General features: G+C 38.8%; 1 protein-coding gene across 4 annotated transcripts in view; it reads left to right on the top strand.

The window, feature by feature from the left end:
* The window catches only part of LOC136422078 (synaptotagmin-7-like), a 43,835-nt gene that overhangs the window by 2,200 nt on the left and 19,872 nt on the right, over nt 1-21,763 (top strand). The window contains exon 1 of one of the 4 annotated variants that reach the window (XM_066409712.1): nt 15,190-15,518. The exons of the other annotated variants lie outside the window; for them this stretch is intronic. Within the exon in view, the coding sequence (XP_066265809.1) occupies nt 15,497-15,518 (22 nt within the window). The 5' untranslated portion in view covers nt 15,190-15,496. Of the gene's footprint in view, nt 1-15,189; nt 15,519-21,763 lie in introns of those variants that run through there. 4 annotated transcript variants of the gene reach the window in all.

Here is a 21,763-nt window from a genome sequence, read left to right as displayed (position 1 = left end):
CATTGTTGATCACATCCTCTTGTTTGATACATTTGTAAATTAGAAGTCAGGCTGTTTCTACAGCATTTAGGGTGAGAGGCTAGATGAAAAAATATTTTTTGAATAATCCTTGGATTATTTCTCAGATTTCTTCAGTTTGTTCTAGTTTTGATAGATGTTTTGCAGCATATTTGGATGCTTTTTTTTTCTTTTATAGTACTGAAGTTTAATGGTCTTACTTTTTTAACATCTCATACAATTATACAATAAAGGCACAGATAATACTCTTATGCCACATGAATCTAAACACATTTTGTGCTGCCATAAGAAAAGTTACAACAGTTTCTTCACTGATAATGGGACTAGTGTGGCATCTGTAAAGAGAGCATTACAGCACTCCAGAACCTGCTATTATGATAATGATGATGATGATAATTATGATCATTTATCCAAAAGACCTAAAGGGTCAAGAAAAGGTGATCGGAATCTAAGATATATTTGCAAACATGTGGAAATATGTAGAATACCTAGGGGCAATGTACAGATCATATCAAATAACAAAAACATTAAATTTTGTTTACAAAATATGAATGTATATTTGATATCCATACCATCCAAAACAAGAAAAATGTCCAGACTATATTATTGTAGAATAACACTACCGTATTGTCTCAAATAAAGTACGCACTTTTTAAACATTCCAAAATTCAAAAGGCACCACAAGTCATTGCTTAAGTCAGGGTGCATACTTTATTTGAGGTTATTGCCCGGACAAATTGGAAAAGGACCTCAAACCCTTGCTTAATCAAACCAGAAACCCAGCTGCGGTGCAACAATGCATGGCTCAATACCTGCCAATTTGTGAAGTTTGTAACTTGTCGAAGGCAATCCTCAAGTTTGCAGAGACGATGCTGGCAGAGTAAACAAGAGAATCTTTCATGAATCTAAGGAATGGCATTATGTAGAAGTCCTTGATATAAGAAAAATGACCTGGAGATAATAGGAGGAACACCATAAATTTGAATTTATCCTGTTCAAAATTTGTTCAAGATCAGTGGAGAAGGGGTGCGTACTTTATTTGGAGTTTTTGACTTAACGTTTCAGTTCTGCAAATTTGTCTGGAACTAGCCCCAAATCAGGGTACTTTAATTAGGGTGCGTACTTTAATGGAGACAATACGGTATCACAACATGCAGCTGCAAAACTCACTAAAACTCAGCTACCAGCATCCTATTTTTAAAAACGAATTTAGGATTTCTGTAACCCATTATCAAATGCTGTCATTAGGGATGAGAATAGAGCTCTTGAATTCATCCGGGCCTAATTTAGGAGGCTTTACAAAGCGTAATGGCTTTATGTAACGTGTCGGAGCACTTATAGGGGTAAAAGGAAGAAGGCTTTATCATTTTATGTAACCTACAGGAATATGGACAGGATTATGTAACTATGACTTATTTTAAATGTCAGCTTGTGCTTTTACCAAAGTGAAAAGCAAACCTTTATATCTGGACATCTTAGATTAGGAAGCAAATCGATGTTTTAAAATGGAAATAGGACAAGCTAGGATAAGGCAAACTGTTTCATATCAAATTTCAACTGTTTCATTTCAAATACAAATTTCCTTCTTTTTGTTTTTTTTACAGGGTAGAAAAGAGTGATTAGCCACATTTTTCAAATGTTTCGCGTTCAGTAGTTAGTGACCTTGCTCTTGAACTTTTAACTAAAAGGTTCAGGGTTCCAGTCCCGGCTCTTTTCGCACACGTACACCCAACTCAACTGAGTCCTGATAATGGTACCTTGCAAGGCGTGGTCCACTCCCTTTTGTTCTTCTCCAAGAGCGTAGAAGAATTTTCCCGGTACATTGAGCCTGTATGTACAGTACATGTTGCCCGTCTTTTGTGACAGTCCATGTATGATGTAAGCTGTGTAATTGACCTAAAATTAGATTAAGGTAAGTTACCGCAGGGAATCCTTTTATTTTTCAGTAAAAAAGCACTTTAAATGAATAGATGTATCAATTTTTAACTACAAGACAAAGGAGTGGGGACTTTTGTAGCTTGCTACATGTAAATTTACACTTTGTGTAGACGTCATGTACTCATAATAGGCAATATGATCTTATAAATGATATTAGATGTATCAATGTTTTAACTACAAGACCAAAGAGTGAGGGCTTTTCTAGCTTGCTAGATTTACTCTTTGTTTGCAATTGTCATATCATAGGAAATGACAAGCAAAATGATTTTACCGACATATCTTTATTGCTTTACTGGCAGCTGACAAGTTTTTAGGGCTGGGAGCATGATATAGTCAGGCCAGTGGACCAATATCTGAGGGTCTGCATGGGGGGGGGGGGTTGTGTGTCCCCGACAACTATTTACGCTGAATTCAGAAGAACGCCCTACGTATTACGCTAAAATCAAGGAAGGCAATTACATAAAATTTGGTCTTCCTGCTACGTGACTACGTGACTAAGATGGCTTTCCCTACGAATTACGGGAAATAAAAATAGGCTGCCTACGCCTTACAGAAAAGAGCACGCAGGCCCTCATATCTACCCATATCTCCCTGCAACCATTGAAAAATCGTGCTATCCCGATTGGCATTTTCACTTGCCCCGGGCATACAGTAATAACCACCGTCCGTTATAGGTCAACAGGTGCTTATAGCTGATATATGAAGGTTTTATACATCATGGTATCCTAGCAACAGGGCAATAAAAATCACGGTGGATAACCTCTTCGTGACAAGAGGCTTGTTGAGAGTTAAGCTTTAATAATACCCTGTGGAGAGAGCACTTGCTCAAGCTTGTGACTTGTGAGCTTTAGGCCACACCATTTTAATTTCTTGGTTAACAGAATTTTTTTTAAATTGTACTTTGGTGCACACAATTTCAGGGAGTGAACAGGGTCAGGTGCAAGTTTTCACCCCAGCCTTCTGTTTCCATGATTTTTTTTCTCTAAAAATTACCCCCAAAAAAATCCGTTAACCAAGAAATTAACTTGGTGTGGCCTTAGCAAGAGTTATAATGATTAGGCAGTTTCAACTTCAAGGAAAGTTGTATTCCAATAGATGATAGGAGTGAAAAGAAAGTTTTGAGCACTAGTATCTTCTGCTACGTCAATTTATCTATTTGTTCCTCGGATTTTAAAAGAAACAATACTAGAATATGAATTCAAAACTTACTCTGATGGGAAAGTCTTAATCAACACACAGTTTCAGTGAGTGAATAGTATAGTCTGAACCATTTTGATATTGATGTTTTGCTCAATTATTATAACAGCATTTAGTTGTAAAATGTCTGACAACCAAGAAAATAAACTGGTGTGGCCTTAACTTTTTGTGAAAACTTAAGAGACAAACCATGTTCCTTATCCCGTGCTGCTCTTGTGATTCCACCCTTACTGTGAGACTTAGACTAAGTGCCAACGCACACATAGGATTACAGGCCCACAAATAGCAAGAGCTTTGGGGATTTGTCCAGACTGTAACGAGGTCAACCACTTGATTTGATGTGTTTGCTTGGTGGAGAGAAAGTTAAAAGACAGCTTGTGTTCAATTTTTGTTAATGGAACATTTTAGATACATTTAATTTTATCACTGTTTATCACTTGTGTCTGCTATATCAAAACATGAAGTTTGCTATAATTCAATAAAGCCTGATTAATAAGGATAGAAACAATTAAAGCATCTAACCAACAAACTATTAGTATTAGGCAGTCTAGTTTTCTAATTCTGCTATTTTTCCATTATTATTCTCAGTGAACTGTTCTTCATTTATCAGTATGCAGTTTTACCATTTCTAAGACTTTTGCATTCATTTAGCATTGCAAATGGTATTTCAATTCCATGTACCTAATAGTGTATACCAGGTAACAAAAAGTTTAGAGATCCCTCCAAATGAAGACACCATGTTGTCCATGACGAATTCAGTTTGGTCAGTCCAAAAATGTTGGAAGAATTTCCAAGGTGTTTTTTTAACCTCCTTGGAATTCTGCTGCGTTGGAGGTCTTAGACATTATTTTCAGATCTTTGTCCAACACATGCCATGCAATGGCAATGTTTTATCAAACAGTGATAATCAGAATGTTAATTGCAAGCATTATAGAAATTCAAAAGCCCGTACAAGCAATGTGTTTGTTGGCAGGTGGATTTGCATCTGCGGTGTTTTCATGAATATCTCCTTGTCTGAAAATATTTTTTATAACTTTTTCTTTTTTTGCTTGGCCCAATGGCTTAAGAAAGTAGCAGAGTTCTTTTCTAGTTTGATATCATATGTATTGGTAAAAGAACCCAACACAAATATCGATAAGAGGTGACCCTGTGTGCTTGGCTGAAAAACCTAAGCCGTAGCAAAGCTGCACTGCACTGTTAGCTACATGTAAAAGGAACATGCTTCACATCATTTACTTCCCTTAACATGTGTGCGTAGACCTCCATGAGGGTCTGCATGGGGGTCCTGACAATGCTTTATGCTGAATTCAGAAGAACGTATTACGCTAGAATCAAGGAAGACAATTGTGCCAAATTTGGTCGCCTAGCTACAAATTAAGACGGCTTTCCTTACGAATTACAGGAAATCAAAATAGGCTGCCTACGCCTTACAGATAAGCCTCATGCAGACCCTCCTCCATGAGTCATGGGCAGTGGTCAGACCAGGTGAGACCAGGTGTAACTTACCTGTACCTGTCTCAGCTCAGGTGTGAAACAAGGTGCGGCCATACTACGTCTGTAACACACATTGTTGCCTGGCAACTGTGAAAGCATGCGGAGGAGGACATCTATATCTGTCTGAGCCCACAACTACCTAGCATAACCCACGAACTTCGCATGCATGGCTGGCAGTTACTCCAGGACCCGTCCTTCCGTCCCTGGACGGAAATTTGCTTGTTGGAACGGAAAAAAATTCAACCCCTTCCGTCCCAAAAATCTCAATTTCATGAGATAAAATTAAGAAAAATGTATTCTTTTAAGCTTGAAATGACAAATTCAACATTAGAAATTTAAAAAATCAGCTCCCAAGTAATGAGTGGGACGGAAAAAAAATTTAAAGCTGGAGATAGCCCTGTATATTATACTGAAGTGCTTGGAATAGGGAAAAGGGTAAAGGTAGTCCCATAGCCTTTTTGAGGCCATAGGGGCAGTGGGTTGTTATCCACTGTGTCTAGGGCACGGTATTGAAAGGCAGGGCCCATCCCTCTCCTTCCACCGCCTTTTACCTCCCAAACCGACGTCAGGGACACATTTTTTACACCTGGATGGAGTGAGGAAAGTCGTGTAAAGTGCCTTTCTCAAGGGACACAACATTTGTGGCTTGTCAGGATATTCGAACCCAGGACCTCTGTGCTAAAGGGCAAAACACCCCAACCATTATGCCAATGCTATGCGCCACAAGTGCTTGAAATACCCACCTGCATTTTGCAGAAAAAATTTTGAGATTATCGAGGAAACATTAACAGCTTGCAATTTCGTCACCTTAAAGAATATGGGTTTCAGGTATCGTTAATCTCATATTGCAAAAAATGCAAATGAAGTATGTTGAGCCCTACGTTGAATGACTTGATACATCAAAGTTATCATTCAAAGCTGTCAAAGAGTAAGAGGACCCTACTCATGTATTTGATGATAATGAATTCCAAATCTAGTACAGCTCTAATAGGATTAAAAACAGGATTTCAAAGACCTGAATTCAAAGTAGATGCAGCTGCAGTTAGGGCTCTTCCTTGATGTATAGCTTAGAAAAGGCATTCTGTTTTTTTTCTAATTAGCTATTCCATTGGAAAATATAGGGGCAAGAGAGCTTTCTTTTGGCAGCCTCCTAGGAGTACAAGAGTCGAGCCAGAGTTTTGAGGAATTTTTATTGTTATGGGCCCTGTGCCTCTCCCAAAGGATGTTTACATTGCTGAACATTTTATATACAACACTCACTGGCTCCTGAAGGAAGTGGCCATAGGGGAGGACCATTATTTTACATTGTAGGGGATGGAGGAAAACTTGATGTCTTTTTTCTTTCATTCTGAACCTAAAATGCTTTTAAGCACTGGTTATTCTTTAGAGCAGACTAAAGACAAGTCATTTTGATGAAATCAAAGTAACGTAGAAGTTCCACCTGGATATCAGACCTTTCTCCAGCAGTCTTCTCCCCCAAAAAAGGTATAGCCAGCCCCTGACATACATGTAACGGTTAGTTTAACCAGGCTTAAGCCACCTAGCAACTTTTGTGTGGGCAGCAGCATTACCAGGTCAGTTTACGTACAGAGCATGTCGTACTGGTGGTAGTGGCCAAATGAAATATCAAAATACAGCCCAAAAAGAAATGAAAAAAGTTCAAATTAAGGGAGGAAGCAAAATGAACACTGAAAAACCTTTTTTTTATTTTTTATACTGTAAACGGTGATGAAGATTAGACATCCAGGTAATAAGAAATGCCAAATGACAGTTACTCAAGCAACTGTGTAAAATTTGGAAATATTAAACATTCAAAATTTTGAAACAGTTAACATTCTATATTGTAAATATTTTACAGCTTCGATGTTGCACACTAGATATGATATATCAGGGTTAAAAAATCTTGAGGTCTTGGGCTTCGAACCCCGACCTTGGGGTCCAGTAGCAGCTTTGATGACCACTGGACCATGTCTCACTACTGTTGATTCAGCCATGCACTGATGCCGAATCACAATGGGCTCCGTAAAATGTCAACTTAGAAAGGTGAACACGAAGAACAAAATGTAGCTACCCACCAGTAAGAATAGGGAATGTCTGGTGGTGTTAGGAAAAGGTTATGTTGTTTTATCTCTGGATGAGAGCAATCTAATCATGCGTGACTGCTATGGGCACCTGTCCAGTTCTTGTTTCTGTTACTTCCTTATTATTTATCTACTTACTAGTATGTCAGGTGCAGGCTTGCCTGTCCTATGCGAATGCTTTCAAAGTTTTCAAAGATTTGTTGTGGATAGATAGCCAAACTTTAAACAATTCTTGAAAATTAATGTTGTGAGATAAGATCTACATGTATTTGCTGAATATGCACTCCCCCCCCAAATGCTTAGGTCCCATTGCGCCAGTGCATGTAGGGGTTCGCACGATTAGCTCACGGTGTCTATTTGTCACAGGGTCCCGCATTGATTTTAAGTCCGAGTTAAAATGATTCAGGGTCCCGGCTGTTCCAGGAATCACATTATATAGATAGGCAGGCAAACTTATGCCCTAATAGTAATATCCCATACAAACTCAATCTGTGCAATTTAAGTGCCCAGCAACAAGCGAGCAGAAAGGATTTTCTTAGCTACTCAAAGTTGGGCCTACCATATCCAAGTACTTTTTAATGTGATAATGATAGCCAGCGCCAGTAGATTGACACTGTCTTGAAAGCACTTTGAAACATTGACGACTGAAATACTTCCCAAAATAGATCCATTTCTGTAATCGGACTGCCGCGAAAGTAGCCTTCTGGGGAAAAATGCTTTTATGGAAGGCAATATCCTGAGTGTCTTTAACCTGGTACATTTTGTAAAGTGGTCTTCAAAGGGTTGTCACTCGATTTGAGCGGTAACATGAAACTTGGGTCCATGTAAACTGTATTTAGTGAATAACATTGGTGCATTTGGTTTTGGTCTATTTCTTGAAGAAGGAAACATATTTTCACACATATACATGTATAAAACATTACTACAGAAGTTGAATTTTCATGTTTTTGCACAAATATTGCTATCAAAATAGCCTAAAGCACATTCTGTGTTTAGTTTTCTTGACAATGACTACTGCTACGATACTGACTTATCTACATGTGCTATCTAGCAAAAACATAAGAAGAACATGTACATTGATGGGAACCTGTTTACATCCCTTAGATTCTTGAGAAAGACAAAGAAAGTCGAAACCGGTAGAATTTCGTCTCAGCGCTGTCATTGCCCCAAAGCTACGAATGCTGTTTACATCCCTTGGTTTCACAGTCAGGTATAAACATGTCCAACCAGGTAAATGTGAAAAGCCCTGAACCAACAATCCAGGTAAATGTTAGTCAGAGATCCAAACATGTTTAACAATGAGGGTCTGCCTTGACCGGCAGTTGTTGTTGGCAGGGAAGCGATGGTTTGGAGCAGAGTCAAGATCAGGAAAGCTTCAATGGTCTCAGGTTAAATTAGACCACACCAGTTTGTTTCCTTTAGGCCACACCAATTTAATTTCTTGGTTTCTTTTCAAAAATAAAAAAATTTAGAAAAAATGGCCCAGCCTTCTGTTTTCATGATTTTTTTGTTCAAAATTTTTTAATTTTTTTAAATAGAAATCCGTTTACCAAGAAATTAATTGGTGTGGCCTTATTGTGAGACATTTTAGAGCAAAAAGGTAGCAAGCAGAGGGCTTAAACCAGAGGGCTGAGATCCGGATTATAAATATCCGTGCGTCCGGTTCGGTCTGGTCCGCCTAAATGTAAAGGCACCTGTGACTTACTAGTACTCAGTTACTGTCATCATTGCAATCAAATGATCCATTGATAAAACCTTTGATTGGAACTAATTGATACATCATATGATAAAATTTGGGTTTACATTAAAAAATGTGAATGACTTTAACAAGATTCAATTTAGAATCTATCAATTCAAAACCTTTGATGAAGCAATATCACACGAATTATGTTTATCCTAAAAGAGACCTCTAGCAGGATATAGCTATACTGCAGGAAACTGCACAACAATGGCTGCATTTTTCATAGCCTTTTCAGTACCTTCTTGGCGAATGTAACAATATATCAGGGTTCAAAAAATGTTAAAACGTTTTTAATAAAAGTCTGGGCTGGGCTTTGAACCCCGACCTTGCAATTCACTAGCAAACATTTTTTTACATCTATATCTTTAGATGTATAGTATTCCCGCCGTAACTCTTACAAGCTTAGGTGACCTTTTGGGAGCCGACATGCATCAGGTGCAGATAAAGGAGACTTTCCCCATGGGCGCTCCATTAACGAGATCAGTGATTCCGCCTGTCTGTTTTTGCGTACAGTTTCCTTGGAAAATCACCAGCATGAAAGCGTGGCAAATGCATTAACCCTCAAACCACCGTAGCTTTTTTACGACTAATCTTACCGTATGGGGTCAAAACTGACCCCACAATGTTTTCTACAAATATAGCTTAATTGGTGACTATTTTTGTGGTTTGTATATATGCATAGTTTAAGTAATCTATAAGGGACAGTTTGACATGATAAGGTGTGAATAATTTCTGCTCATTATCATAATTTATGCAAAAATAGGGAACATCGTCTTTTGCAACATACGCTATTCAGACAAGCGGGCTCTTTTGAGGCCTGCGCCAACACTTGATGTCATATAGCAACTGTATGTCTTACGCTAGAACAACCAAACTTGATCACCTTTGCTAAAATTTCTTTGGCAACAATTTTAATTTAATGAAATATCTAATCAATATTTTAATGTTGCTATGGCAACCGGTTTCTTAGAGCCATATTTGGAAAAAGTCGCTAATTTTGGATTTTACAATGTAATTCTAGGGCTGTCATTTTAAACTGCACTTATTTTCTTACATCAATACCAACCAACTTAATTCACTATCACTTTAATGATTTAATATTCATAATTTATGCATTTTTGATTACGTCATCGGTCAAAATCTAAGATGGCGGACGATATAATTAGATTAGCTATAACCGGCTATTTCAACCTCAAATTTCATCATTACCATGTTTATTCAAACAGAAACAATCTTAATATAAACGTTTTGGTCCATTTTTATTGTGTTATTAGGTTATATGATGAAAAAATGCATTTAAAATAATTCAAGATTGCGGAACCAAGACGGATTTCGCTAATGTAACTTGATATGAATATAATTTTTATGACGTCATTTTGACGTCGTTCCTGTTGCCATCTACAAATAACGTCTTTGGATATATTATGATTTATCATACATAATTTCTAATTAAGTTTTATCGTGTACCTTTGAATTATATGGAAATACCCAATTTGTTGGTTTTCGTCAATAAAATCACATAAATGATGTCATAATACGTCGCAACGTCATTAATTTTTACGTTCATTTAAAAAAATCGTTTTTTTCACGTTTCTACACAATTACATTTTGTAACTATGATCATTATAACCCTTATCATACATGTTACTACATGACAAGTATCAAACAATAGGGAATAAGAGTGCAGATTTTGCTGGGGTCAGTTTTGACCCCACTGGACCATGCGTAAACTTTCTAGTATAACTTAATCAACAATGAGCCAATCTCGGTAAAAACTTGTGAGAAGATAAAAGACATATATATAAACAAACTCACAGAAGAAATTTTGTTCTCGACTCGAAATGTCAAAATGGCTCATGTTGATATACGCCTGGGGTCAGTTTTGACCCCATACGGTGGTTTGAGGGTTAAGTCTTATAAAAGGCTTGTCTTTTTCTTGGTCTGATTAGATAGTAAACTGTAGTGGTAGTTTGTAAAGCATATATCTTAGGCCACACTAAATTAACTGGTTGGTTGGTTGGTTGGTTGGTTGGTTGGTTGATTGGTTGGTTGGTTGGTTGGTTGGTTCTACTATTTAAAACGTTACTGTAAATGCATTTAAGTTTGCATGGCTTTTATTTCGCGCCAAGGGGAAAATGGAGTTTTTGCGGTATTTCAAAAATGTTTACAGTGGTTTTAAGTTCGTGGTGAAACGGTCGCCGCGAAAATAGCAAACATAAAACCCACCGCAAACATTTCTGCATTTACAGTATGCTATACTGGAAGATCAACATGAAAGCAGAGTCTGTTCATTATATCTATGTGCCTTTTCATTTTACCTTTTCAGTGAATATTGTCAGATTCAAGGTTTTCTTCCAGCCCTCTGTTTCATTTTCTTGCCAAATTTTACTCTGAAGTATGCAAAAACCAAGGATATCAATTCAGGGTAAATCCTAAAGGGCGGTCTCTTTGCAGACTATGAATATACAGGTCAGCTGGAAAATAAAGTTAAAATCTTCTGAAATATCAGTGGCAGATTTTAATCTGGAATATGCAAAAACCAAGGATATCAATTTGGGATGTCCTAAAGGTCAGCCCATTTTCTTGGTCAGACAGAGTAATACAGATCAGCTGAAAAATGAAGTTGAAATCTTCTTGAAATATCTTAAAAGCAATTTGAACTTTCCTAGGTGACAATGGGTTTAAGAACAATAGGTCAATTGTCTATCAGTCTGCTTAGTAGATACATGTGTAGCCGTCTGACATTTGGTACTGGTGTCTTCTGGCTTGTAGTTTTCCCTATAATAGAACATGAACTTTACATTGCGATGAGAGGGTTCGAAAATGATCCGTCAACTGTCAGTTCTTGAGCATGAAATTTGTATTAGTGATCAGAGCAAGGAGAATTTTCCTGGAAATGAAACAGAAACATTTGGAGAAAAAAGGTTTGCCGCAAAGTCGACCTATGCAACAGAGTTGCGGGAGGATCTAAGGGTAAGATTTCTTAGTTAACAGATTTTTTTTATAACTTAAGCACAAAGACATCATTAAAACAGAAGGCTGGGGTGAAAACTTGCACCTGACCCTGTTCACTCCCTGAAACTGTGTGCACCAAAGTACAAACTTTCCTCTGAGATTCTGTTTTCATGTTGATTTTCCAATCTATCATTTCTTTAAAAATTTCGTTAACCAAGAAATTAAATTGGTGTGGCCTAAGGTAAGAAAGGTCCTGGAAATGAAGTTTATGTATTCAACTTTACAGCAGGGCTGCCTCTAGGACCTGTCCCTCCATCCTGGGACGGAAATTTGCTTCTTAGGACGAAAGATTCAACCCATTGGACATGAAACTGATGAAAATGTATTTTCAAAAGCTTAAAATGACAGATTTAACAACAAATGAACAACATGGGCTCCCAAACAATGAGTGGGACGGAAAAAACATTAAAGCTGGAGACAGCTCTGCTTTTCTAGTTATTTTGAGAATTCTATGTCTGTAGGCAGAAGGATGAAAAAGTTGTTTTTTCTAGCATCAGTCACCTTGTTGCCACAAAATGTAAGGACACATACATTATGGCCTTTCCATCTTCTTGCCAGACAAACTGGGCATGTCTGATGTGACATAAGATTAGAATTAGGTCAAATCACACCAGGATGCGGCATACTGGTTTGCTGAGATGAATAAAAGAAAACAAAATGCTGTGAAAACCATTCGTCAAAGCAGTGCTTCATCCAGAGACTAGATTTTACTGCACAGTACATCTAGAGTTACTGGAACAAGATGGTACCCTTTAGATTTGGCAAGGGACTTTTCCTAATCTAAATTGACAAGTGTGAAATCGTACCCCAGTGCCTGGCTACTGTTTGTCAAATTACCATTTCACGGTAAATTAGCTTACTGCAAAACAGAGACCTCTTGGATAACACATAGAGCTGTGTACCTAAACAATTTTTAGGTACAGGTACAGGTACACGGGTTTCGGTACAGGTCCGGACCTGAACCTGTACCTATTACTTGTTCAGAAAATGGTAGATTTTCAATAAGGACAAAAGCATGTTTTGAACTGGTAACAACATAATGCTTAATTGTGCTAGGTATTATTTTTATGAAAACACAGATGAAAATTTGACTCCAGCCTTGCAAATGTGTTTTATGTGCTGGAGTATAGTATAGATGTGGCTTTATTGCACTGCCACGGTAATTTCATAGTAATTTTATCTGTCAAAGTGGCCATCCCCTGAGTCAGGCTTGACCTGATTAGTACCGGTCCACCAGGGTTCAGGTATTTTGGACCTGTACCTAATTGATTGTACCGGTACTGTATCAGTACAGTATACTGGTACACAGCTCTAAAACACGCTCTCCCACACTTGCTCCTTCTGCCAAGGATCAAAAGTGTTTACCTTTCCAGCAGATGGCGGTTTATAGACAGTTTGTACTGATATAATAACCCATTACTGGAAAGTCGCCAGTTTATTTTACTAATGGAAATGGAATTGGCTGAAGGTGAAATTGTTATTTTTGGCACTTGTGTGTGCATAGTATGTAGGTTAAGGTTAACCATTGACAAAGCCTCTTAAGACCAGAGTTATGTAAGGTCTTATTGCGGAGGCCACTTCAGAGACTTTCTTGTTTCTGGAATGCTCCTTGAACTTGACTTTGTAAAAACAGAACCATTGATAACAGTATAAACCATTGTATTTCATCACATATTGTTGAAAGAGTCAGTTTAAATGATTTACTTTTATAAGGCTAAAGCTAGCAACTTTGGAGTGGTAAAAAGTGATTTGTTAATGTAATAGATAATTCAGAGTATATTTTGCTGAAGTTATCAGAGTTTTGATGTAGACATCTGATGAGATCAAGTAGTAGAGACACTGAGACACAATAATAGGCAGGCATCAAATGCTTCCATCTCTATTTTCCTTTACTCTTGGATTCCTTGTTGGAATGTTCTTTTCCCATTTGTTAACAGTCCATTAGGAAAATTGCTTGTTCTTTCATAGCTTTTGCTCATTTTGTTTGACTTTTAAGTACTGTATTGTGCTCAATGAAAAGCATTACATATGGGAGCAAAGCCAAATCTACTCACTTTAACACATAATAGTCATTGTTGAGTAAGTGTGAAGTGTGTGGTGCAGTGTGGGGTTTCTGCCCCCTGGGAGTTCCTATTCTGTTTGTTAATCCCTCCAATAAAAAAAGCTTAGGCAAACTACGTTTTAATGATTCCCAGGGAGGGGCATTGACACATGGAGATTTATCCCCCACAGGGTCCACACTCTATCCTTTACTCAATACTGTAAATGCATTGAAGTTTGTGTGGTTTTTATTTTTCGATACGGCGAAAATGGAGTTTGCGGTTTTAAGTTTGCGGCAGCCCTATGTACTGCTACAGTATTGGACAAAAATGTTTGCGGTGGCTTTAAGTTTGCAGTCACCGTGAAAATCGCAAACATAAAACCAGCGCAAACATTTCTGCATTTACATTAATCTATCACAGCACAGACATATGGCAAAGAGCATAACAATGATTCAAATACCTTAAATGCAGAAATGTTCGTGGTAGTTTTTCTTCACGGTTTTCGCAGTGAACCCTTCAACACGAACAGTATGTCTTCTAGTCTAATTATTTCACAATGAAGAAAAGCATCTGGCATGAAGTTTAAATCTTTCTGTTTCTTTTGACTTTCATCCCAAAATTCCTCCTGAAGAACAAGGAATGGATCAACTAACTGAACATCATGTGATCTGTGGTGTTCTATTATTGCCATGACAACCATGACAGCAGGGTATTGAATTACCACTTGTGCCTGCGAATGACTGTCATGTGCTTCCTGAAGCACAATGACTATTCTCACAAAGTGTCTTCCATAGAAAGGCTGGAATTTGACAATCATGTAGATTTTTTTTTCATCTTCCAATGACTTGGTCTCTTTGAGAACATTGAATGCAACCATCGGAAACATTGTATGTGATGACATTGTTTATGATGCTTGTAAAGTTTCTTACTGTTCTTATATCACCATCTGTTAAAAAGGCTTTTTCCTTGTATTTATTTATTTGCTCTATTTGATCGTTGAAAGTTGTCCATGTGGGAATACAATCATCACACCAACATGTATCCCTTGACAATCCATACAGGATGTTGTCATGATTTCTGGGAAACTCGACAGGAAACAATTCCAGGAAGAAGTACATGTAAATGTAACAACCTGTACTGTTCTTGCCACAAAGCCAGGTTTTCTGCTAGTAAGATGTTTAGATATCTCAAGTTTGTATTTTAAGAAGAATAAGTAAATTGTCAAGATTTTCTTTGGACAAAAGTAATTGTACTTGAAATTGTCCTCTTGTCTTACTTTTTTCTTTTTCCTTTTTTTAGATTTTTATTCTATTTATAATCTGAATTTCGTACAGTACAGTTAGTTTGAAACTCAACTGTTAATATTTTTACAACTTTTAACCGAGATGTTTTCCCCTAACATAAATCTTCAAAAGACAAGTTATTGAAATAGTATGGCCTAACCAAAACTTTCTGTATTTGCTATGTTAATTGAGACATATTGCACATTGCTTGGGTAGACACAAAATAATACCATGTGACCCACACAGATGTTTTTGACATACTAAGCTCAGCATCAGATGTGTTGGACATGCTCGGTTGCTTCTTCTGTTTACCAAAACAACATTCCGTTTGTTGCACCCTCCCTGAAAACATACAGGGGCGTGCGGACACACCTACGACGTCATACACCCTTTGTGGCAACAGTCACGACTCGGTTAACCTTTTGAGGGCTCTTTTGGTTGGACAAGGAATGATTCCCACCAAATGGCAGGCATGTGCGCTCCACCAAGAAGTTTACTCCAACAACGTTAGAAGTACCCTCCAACCATGAGTCTATAAGATCAAGTGCGATCGTGGTCTTTGAGCGGTGATTGTTTGAAGGTCGACAAGATCTTGTGCTTGTGAGAAAGATTCCAAGAAAGGTCTTGGCCTTTGCAGGAAAGGGTGAAATCGACACTTGTTTGTCCTCTTTGCTTGCGAATGGTAGGATGCTCGGAACGGCGGAATTCTGTGAGTATTCTGTCCTCATTATAACCTTCCTGAAAAGTTTTCCTTATTAGATTGCAGTCAAAGGAACGAATGACATTATCCTGAGGAAAGGAAATGCCTTAAAAATGCAGATATGGCCTCAGGTCAGTAACTTGAAGTGATACTGTCAGTACGTTAAGTAACTGAACAAACATTTTCTTGGTTTACTTTGTGAATCTTGCTACGGTATGAGAAATGGTCGGGCAACTAGTTGTAGATAATGGCAAGGTCAGGTACGTTTCCTGTTCTATTTTTATCATGAGGTATGCCGGCATTGTGGTTATGTGTACCTGTATTGCGTGTGACAGTTGAATGGAGTGGCAACAGGAAATGCACAGGATTTTCATGGCTTCCTCTTCCTTGAGTTGGGACTCAAAATGGTTAGCCGCATGTGAACACAAACGCCAACTACATGTATCAAGTACAAGTTCATAAAGTTGTGCCACAGTTTCAATATCAGTGTATCAGGGCTGTCTCCAGCTTAAGATTTTTTTCTGTCCCACTATTTTGGGAGCCGATTTTTAAAATTTTCACCGTTGAATCTGGCATTTTAAGCTAGAAAAGTACATTTTCATCAGTTTTATCTCATGAAATTGATATTTTGGGACGGAAAGGGTTGAATTTTTTTCCGTCCCAATATTAAGCAAATTTCTGTCCTGGGACGGAAGGACGGTACCCTGAGACAGTCCTGCAATGTATTGATACTAGTCTTAGATACCTTCAACTTGTCGGCTATATCAGGAATTAAGTTTTGTTTACATTTAGGTCAGGATCTGTCTGATAAGAGATTCGCAGTCTATCAGAAAAATTGTCAGGATTTTAAAATTATCATATTCGAATGTTTGATTTTGGATGTAATGCCATTAGCACACATGCCACTTAACTTGCGGTTTGCTTTAAAGAATACATGAGACAACACAATGGCAGGTGGTACGTGCATGTCGTATGATTTTGTAAGATTGGAAACAGCTTTGTAGTATTCACCAAATATGGGGGGATGACACAATTGACATCTGGGACGAGTTAGGGCACTGTCCCTGTTTAATAAACCTCCGACCATGCGGTCCGGAGTCAGTCTGAAGTCCATCTCCGTGTGTGCGGTTGTGCCTCTCTTAGCCTTGTTATCACTACATAACAATTGGTGGCAGCGGCCTATACTTCCGAGTATATTTTCATCCACGCCATGGCAGCCGCACAACGTTCCAGACTCCCCCCGTCCTTCGACGGGAGCGACGATTTCCAGCTCTGGAGCCAGCAGTTTGATGTCCCACAACATCGCCATTAACCCTACGTCCGGCACCGCGAAGATAGGATCTTCATCTGTCCCCCTGCTGTCGCGGCCGTCATTAGCCCCTCCTGTGTCGGACGCCTTTGTATGTCGTACTACTGTCTTGCCGCCGAACTCTGTCTCCAAAGTCCCGGTGAGGCTATCTTCACCCCGCGGAGTTCCCCCATGTGACTTTGTCGGTGTATTTGAGCCAGACCCACGTCGCGTTACTTATGATGGAGTGGCGACCGCCCGGACAGTAGCTAATGTCCAGCAGGGATGTTCCATGGTGCAGGTCCTCAACACAAACAATCATCCCGTCCGAATCCCGGAGAGAATCAACATTGGACAATTCCACGCCACTTCTGACCCTGATGCCGCCTACACCATCGCAGACGCCGCCGACACCTTACCCGTCATCCCGCCAACGCAAAAGGCCAAGGTACGTGTCCCCAAAACGTCTCTACCAGTCATCGACCTGTCCGACATTGATCTTCCCCCACCACAATTGCAAGAACTTTCAGATTGCTTAGAGGCAAACCGTGACTGTTTTTCTACTGGTTCCTTTGACCTTGGCCGCACCGATTTAGTGCAGCACCGTATAGACACCGGCGACGCCGCCCCAATCAAACAACGCCCATATCGCACGCCCGTCCATCGCCGAGAGGCCTTACGTAATCAAATTGCCGAGATGCTCGACCACGACGTCATCGAGCCCAGCACGAGCCCGTGGGCTTCCCCCGTCGTAATCGTCACCAAGAAGGACGGCAGTCCTCGTTTCTGCGTCGATTACCGTAAGCTGAACGCCGTCACAGTCCCCGACGCCCACCCCCTGCCGCGCATCGACGACACACTTGACGCTATGGCCGGCTCGTGCTACTTCAGTACTTTAGACATGAGAAGTGCTTACTGGCAGGTACCAGTCCACCCAGACGACCGCCACAAGACTTGGGATGAAAATTGAAATGAAAAATAAAACTTTGCTAAACGTTGAAAAATGAGATTTTTCTGTCTTGTCGTACTAGTATTCCTTTTGATATTTAGTTGTAGCATCCCTGAGGGTATAAAAAATGAAAATTGAATTGCTTCAGCCCTGAAGTCTGGTATAAGCTGACCTTTCTAAGCTATTCAGCGGAGGATCATACCACCTGGTATCTTCAGACATATTGTACATTTTTCTCTTTTTGATATTTGATACCAAGAAGTAGAGCTACTTGGTATTCAGAATAAGGGCAGTGTTGTTCAGGAAAAGGAAGCGGGAAAACTGATGTAGACTATGGGTCACGCAGGGCTGTCTCCAGCTTTAAATTTTTTTTCGTCGCCCTCTCATTGTTTGAGAGCCAATGCTTTAATTTCCGTTGTTAGGTGTCATTTTAAGATGAAGTTCCAATTTTTGGAACGGACAGGGTGACATTTTTATCCATCCCGACAAGCATATTTCCGTCCTGGGACGGAGGGACGGGTCCTGGAGACAGCCCTGTTCAGACCAAAAATGATAATCTGGACAGTGGCAAAAATGGATTCAGGAGGGGTAGGAAATACGGTCTGTTCTAAGGAGGGCCTACATGGAGGGGTCCTGACACTGCCCTACAATAAATTTAGTAGGATTGCCTATGAATTAAACTAAATCAGCAAGTCAACTAGTACTCAAAATGTGGCCGTCTTTCTAGGAATTACGGGGATAAAAAAAGCTTTCCCTATGACTTCCAGGAAATAGATAGAGCCTTGCGGAAGATGGACATGCAGACCCCTCCCCCCCCCCCCCACTAGGTCACGTCGGTAAAGGGAAATGGGCACGTGTGGAAAGGTGCACGTGTACCTAGCACAAGTTTGGAGTGACGCATATGGGACAATCATGCTGTCCCTGGTCAAATTGATGAGCCCCAAATAGATAGAAATACTACTGTAAATGCAGAAATGTTTGCGGTGGTTTTACATTCACAGTTTTCACCGTGAACTCTTTACCGCGAACTTAAAACCACCGCAAAAACCATTGTGTGATTGTAGCGCAACTATCACAGTGAACTATTGTTTCAAATGCAAACTCAAAACCACTGCGAAAAATATTTTCTCTCTACTGCGAAATCAAATCCCCGCAAAGATTTCTGCATTTACAGTATCCCGTAAGACCTTGTAAATCTTGAAATGTATGCAGTGGTTTATTTTCTTGGTTTCTCATTATGAAATCATCTTCCCTTAAGTCACTGACGAAAGACTGTGGATGCCATCTGAAATGTCTGACCGTTTTCAAATTTTTATCCAGTTACTTGAGTAACTGTCATTTAGCGTACCTTATTACCTGGATGTCTAACCATCATCGACGCATCATGAATATATTTTCATTGTATTGAAAAAATGAATTTAACGTTATAACAGTTGCAGTATTAATCTCCAATCTCGTAAAATCAATATCTTTATGTAATTTTTCTTTCATATTCTTGAGACCCACATGCAATGGTAAGTTGCCTAACTAAGACAGTAAACCCTTAAAGTCTATATCTTCATCCATTGGAAAGTTTATAGCAAAGAGATTTTGATTTAAAATGAAGAGCATTAAACAGTATTACGCCCCCTCAGTACTTCAAACTGATTATATGTTTGATTTCTTTTGAACAGAACCATATTTGATTGTATGTTTGAGATTTCTTTTGAACAGATCCATAGCAGATTGACTATATTATACCTACCCACCTTGCGTGGGTGCCGTGATGTACAGTAAAGGTTGCATGTGTCAATCAAACCCTGCTGTCATCTATAATGCCATTCTATTCACATCTAATTCCATTAAATGGGCACAGCATATTTTGAAGCTCAACACATGTTTCTATTCAGACCATGATGTACAGTAAAGGTTGCATGTGTCAATCAAACCCTGCTGTCATCTGTAATGCCATTCTATTCACATCTAATTCCATTAAATGGGCACAGCATACTTTGAAGCTCAACACATGTTTCTATTCAGACCCTGATGTACAGTAAAGGTTGCATGTGTCAATCAAACCCTGCTGTCATCTGTAATGCCATTCTATTCTCATCTAAATCCATTAAATGGGCACAGCATGTTTTGAAGCACCACACAGCATGTTTCTATTCAGACTGTAACAAACAAGGGATTACCAATAACATGGACGTCATGGTTCATTTTGCATGATTGACACCATGGTTAATAGGTAATGATAAGATTACCAGGGAGGTCCAGGGAGGCCTAAGCATGCTCTGTCTGTCTGTCTGATAGCTGCTGTGTATCAAATTAATCTGTCTATTATAATTATGTGGTTTTACAGATGTTAGATAATGAAGGCGAAGCAACAGAGCTTAGTAAGAAAAAGATTTCATAACCACGCTCTGTCTGTCTGTTTGTCTGTCTGTCTGTCTGTCTTAGAACTACTGTATTCATCAAATTCATCTATTATAATTACATTGTACAGTATGTGGTTCTACAGACATTAGATATTGAAGGCGAAGTAACAGAGCTTAGTAAAAAAAACATTTCATAACCATGCTGTATGTCTGTCTGTCTGTCTGTCTGTCTGTCTGTCTGTCTGTCTGTCTGTCTTAGAGCTACTGTATTCATCAAATTCATCTATTATAATTACATTGTACAGTATGTGGTTCTACAGACATTAGATATTGAAGGCGAAGTAACAGAGCTTAGTAAAAAAAACATTTCATAACCATGCTGTATGTCTGTCTGTCTGTCTGTCTGTCTGTCTGTCTGTCTGTCTGTCTGTCTGTCTGTCTGTCTGTCTGTCTTAGAGCTACTGTATTCATCAAATTCATCTATTATAATTACATTGTACAGTATGTGGTTCTACAGACATTAGATATTGAAGGCGAAGCAACAGAGCTTAGTAAGAAAAAGATTTCATAACCACGCTCTGTCTGTCTGTCTGTTTGTCTGTCTGTCTTAGAACTACTGTATTCATCAAATTCATCTATTATAATTACATTGTACAGTATGTGGTTCTACAGACATTAGATATTGAAGGCGAAGCAACAGAGCTTAGTAAAAAAAACATTTTATAACCACGCTCTGTCTGTCTGTCTGTCTGTCTGTCTGTCTTAGAGCTACTGTATTCATCAAATTCATCTATTATAATTACATTGTACAGTATGTGGTTCTACAGACATTAGATATTGAAGGCGAAGCAACAGAGCTTAGTAAGAAAACAAGAGCTTTTAAAAAAGCTGGCGTTTCGGCTACGTTTATGAGTGTGAATTGTCTTTTCCCTTTACTTGAAGTAAAATCTGCCAGAGGAAGTCACTCAAGGGCTGTTCAGTCTATAAGAAAAATTGTCATTTTGGGAAATGAGTACTGTTTTAATAGAGAAAGGCAGATTGGGGAAAGCAATTTTGAAGTTACGTCACTTAACTTAAGTGCTTTTGAAAAAGCTGGCCTTGGCCTACAACTTGTACTTATTTGTAAAATGTATAATAGGCTCATTATAAAAGCTATCAATGTAATTATGTACATGGCACGCAATAAAACATAAAATTGGAAAAAGCACCATTGAATCATCAGCACTATGGTAATTAAGTGAAATAGAAGTTCATAACAGCTAAGGTTCTATCTAAAATGACTACCAAATGTCAAACAAATCAACAGCTACCTCATCCGTATTATTCTGGTTTCCGCATTTACAACATTTCTTCCTTATTTTCCTGGGTAATTTTGCTAAAATTCATGAAAATTCCCATAGTTTTGTGCCGAGGGGCGCCACTTTCCACGTCCGTGTTGTCTGAATGAAGTCGATACTGAACAATGGAGCATTTGCTACTGTAACAAAGAATCGCTGTTTTGCAAACAACATCAAGAGCCTCTGTTTACATCGGGGATAGAAGTTTAGTGGCGAGTGTTTTGCAAGAATCATCTTACCGCGCATAGGAGCCGCTGCACGGTATTTTCCATTACAATGAACAGAAAAATTCGAATGCCGGGTTTGGAATCTATGAAGTCCTG

This window comes from Branchiostoma lanceolatum, chromosome 16, assembly GCF_035083965.1.
Source record: "Branchiostoma lanceolatum isolate klBraLanc5 chromosome 16, klBraLanc5.hap2, whole genome shotgun sequence".
Classification (NCBI taxonomy): domain Eukaryota; kingdom Metazoa; phylum Chordata; class Leptocardii; order Amphioxiformes; family Branchiostomatidae; genus Branchiostoma; species Branchiostoma lanceolatum.
The sequence above is the reverse complement of the archived record's forward strand: the minus strand, read 5'-3'. Positions and strand labels throughout refer to the sequence as shown.